This window comes from Akebia trifoliata, chromosome 8 (assembly GCF_017979445.1).
Source record: "Akebia trifoliata isolate Shusen 1 chromosome 8, ASM1797944v1, whole genome shotgun sequence".
NCBI classification, from domain to species: domain Eukaryota; kingdom Viridiplantae; phylum Streptophyta; class Magnoliopsida; order Ranunculales; family Lardizabalaceae; genus Akebia; species Akebia trifoliata.
In genome coordinates this window covers 1,975,221-1,978,110 of record NC_141382.1, presented here as the reverse complement: position 1 = coordinate 1,978,110, position 2,890 = coordinate 1,975,221, and the positions used below count along the sequence as shown (strand labels likewise).

Here is a 2,890-nt window from a genome sequence, read left to right as displayed (position 1 = left end):
CCTTTAGGCGGCACTCTTAGGGGTTTATCCCAAAAATTATCTAGTCCGTGCAGGGAGGGGACTACACACGCCCTGAGGACTAGATAGAGATTAAAAGAAAAAAAAAATTGATAATGACATTTTTCCATGATTTTGAAAAATGAGTAAGTAGGTCTGAAAACCCCAAGGGGATGGCCTAGTGGCAAGTCTTGATAAGTTCCTCAAGAAGAGTAGGTCTAGTGGTCGAAACCCCACAAAACAATGAATTCCTTGGGAACACTCTTCTGGGTCTAGTTGACTTTGACTCAACCAATTGCGCATCGGACTTTCCAAGGGGCCGGTGTGTGTGTGACTGTGAGATTAGTCTCACCAGAAGGGTGGGGATACCCATGAAAAAAATGAAAAAAAGAGTAAGATAGGTCAGGATTAACTACCACAAAACATTATAGGAGTGACTAGTTGCACACCACCCATCACTTAAAAAATCTCCCCTATGCTCCATTGGTATGATTACACTCCTAAAAAACAAAAAAGTTGCACTCAAGTTCTTCCTATATGATATAACTTGTGTCTAAAAATAGCAAAAGTTACTCAAAATGGTAAATAAAGGTGTTAAAAATATAGAAAAATGCTAAAGTGACTTCGACAATACACCAACATGGTGTGTACATAACCATAGACGATTTTGTTGAGATAAGAGTAAAAATCAGCTATGATTCCTTGCACACAACCCATGTCGTAGAAAGTCACTATTTTATGGCTAAAAATATAGTTCATTTCAATTTTCAATTTCTCATTTTCAGAATTAACATATTTTATCAAATAAGTAAAAATGTTATATAATCGTAATTCTTAAGAGAAATTATAAAAATTATTTTTGTGTTTTTAAACTGATCCTTGACCACGGTTTACTATAATTAACTATTTAAATTAATGAACTGATTAAAAAAAAGTATTAGAATTGACGAAACTGTACTTATGCCACTTATAATTTCTTTCTTAAAGACATGACCCACTACAATTGTCTTGAAGAAAAATGATGAAATAATACTTGGCTAACAAAAAATAATCAAAGATTATTTTATCCCATTAAGGTTTTAAAATTGAAGACATGCCCCTCTTGAGCATGGCTTACCATAATTAATTAATGAAAAATAATCAATCAACGTTTGGACACTTAATGTTTTGGGGGAACCTCGTCCTGAAGGGTCCATATGCTCAACACAGATGGATCATTTAGAGGCGATGCAGGAGGAGTGGGTGGAATCATTAGAGATCAAAATGGAACAACAGTAGGAGCCTTTGCCGAGAAAACCCAAGGGAGGTCTGTCCTCTTCCATGAGTTACATGCCATCTTGATGGGTATGACCATGGAAGCCAGCCTAAATATTACGTCTCTAAAGGTTAGAGTTGATTCCAAATTCACAATTGAGTGCATCAATGAGAAGAGTAAAGTGCCACAGCAAGAAGAAAGGCTGGTTAAAGCTATCAAGACTAGAGCAACCAACTTCCGAAGGATTGAATTCAGTTTCTGCTATAGGAAAACCAACAAAGCAATAGACTTCTTAGCCTCTCATAGGACTTCTCTAGGTGGTTTGATTTTGAATCCTATGGATATGGATCTCCCTAGTGAGTTAAGGAATGTTATTTGTAAGCATGCGAGTGTGCATGCCTACGACACGGTGTAATTTCTTCTTCTCTGGTTGGGGGTCTAACACACACACACACACACACACACCTCCTTAATCTTCAAAAAATAAATAAATCCACTCTTTATGTCATAAAATTGACCTGTGCTACCATAATTTACAAACAAAATCATGGCATCATGGTCATCAACATCATTTACCTTATCATTATCATTATAATCATGGTCTTTATCTTTAATAGTAGTAACCACTGCATAACCATATCACTGTCATCATCATGATCATATTCATCTTACTCATCAATAGCAGCTGCATTACGGGCAGTGCAGTCATGGTCTTCTTGGCCATCAACATTATCACTAGCACCACGATCATTATCATCAACATCATATCATCATCATTTTGTTTCTAAGAGTTGATAGATTTTTCCAGATTGTAAATATTTTCGCAAATAAGGTTTTTCAGGTTTTTCCCTTGAGAGGGATTCTTTTCTTTTGTAGGGAACGTCGACTATCTACTAGCTTCCTTCCCTTTTAAAAAATCTAGAAGCTTATGTAAATGAGTGGTCATCTCAATGCATTACCATCTCATTTGAGCGTGGGAGGTAAGTTATTGACTTCCATTCCAATTTTCATATTGACTAGTGGAGATAAACTTTGGCCAAATTTTCATGTTGATCAGTAGAGTCGCATTTTAGAATTGGAGTTATTATTACCAAATTTTCACATTGACCAGCAATTTTTAGAAAAATAATATATTTTGCAAGGATGGACTAATTTTTGGTAGAAAAATAACACTACACATTGAAGGCAATGGACCAAAAATGAGGTTGAAACAACCCAGAGATTTACAGATTGAAAATGACTGATTTTGCGGAGCTAATCAGTTGCTAGAGGTCGAAAGACAAGTAATTTTCTGTTGGTCTCTCCACAAAACCTGGGTGGAGAAACACAGATGCATCTGTAATATTGACCAAGGTACATCTAATTTACTCAAATAAGTTATAAAAAATTCATGGGTAAAAATCATTTCATCCTAATTCATTGAAAATGACTGATCATGCGGAACTAATCAGTTGCTTAGAGATCGAAGACAAGTAATTTTCTGTTGGTCTCACCACAAAACCTGGGTGGAGAAACACAGATACATCTACAATATTGACCAAGGTACGTCTATTTTACTCAAATAAGCCATGGGTAAAAATCTTTTCATCCTAATTCATTGTTTGGAAATTAGGAGTTTTGGAGGTTTTGAATCAAAAT

General features: G+C 35.6%; 1 protein-coding gene across 1 annotated transcript; it reads left to right on the top strand.

Moving 5' to 3' along the window:
• The first annotated feature begins 1,193 nt into the window (after window positions 1-1,193).
• On the top strand, window positions 1,194-1,667 carry LOC147395372 (uncharacterized). Its single transcript, XM_086452410.1, has one exon. It carries the CDS (start codon window positions 1,194-1,196, stop codon window positions 1,665-1,667), a length of 474 nt encoding a protein of 157 aa, XP_086308536.1.
• Window positions 1,668-2,890: the final 1,223 nt, after the last annotated feature.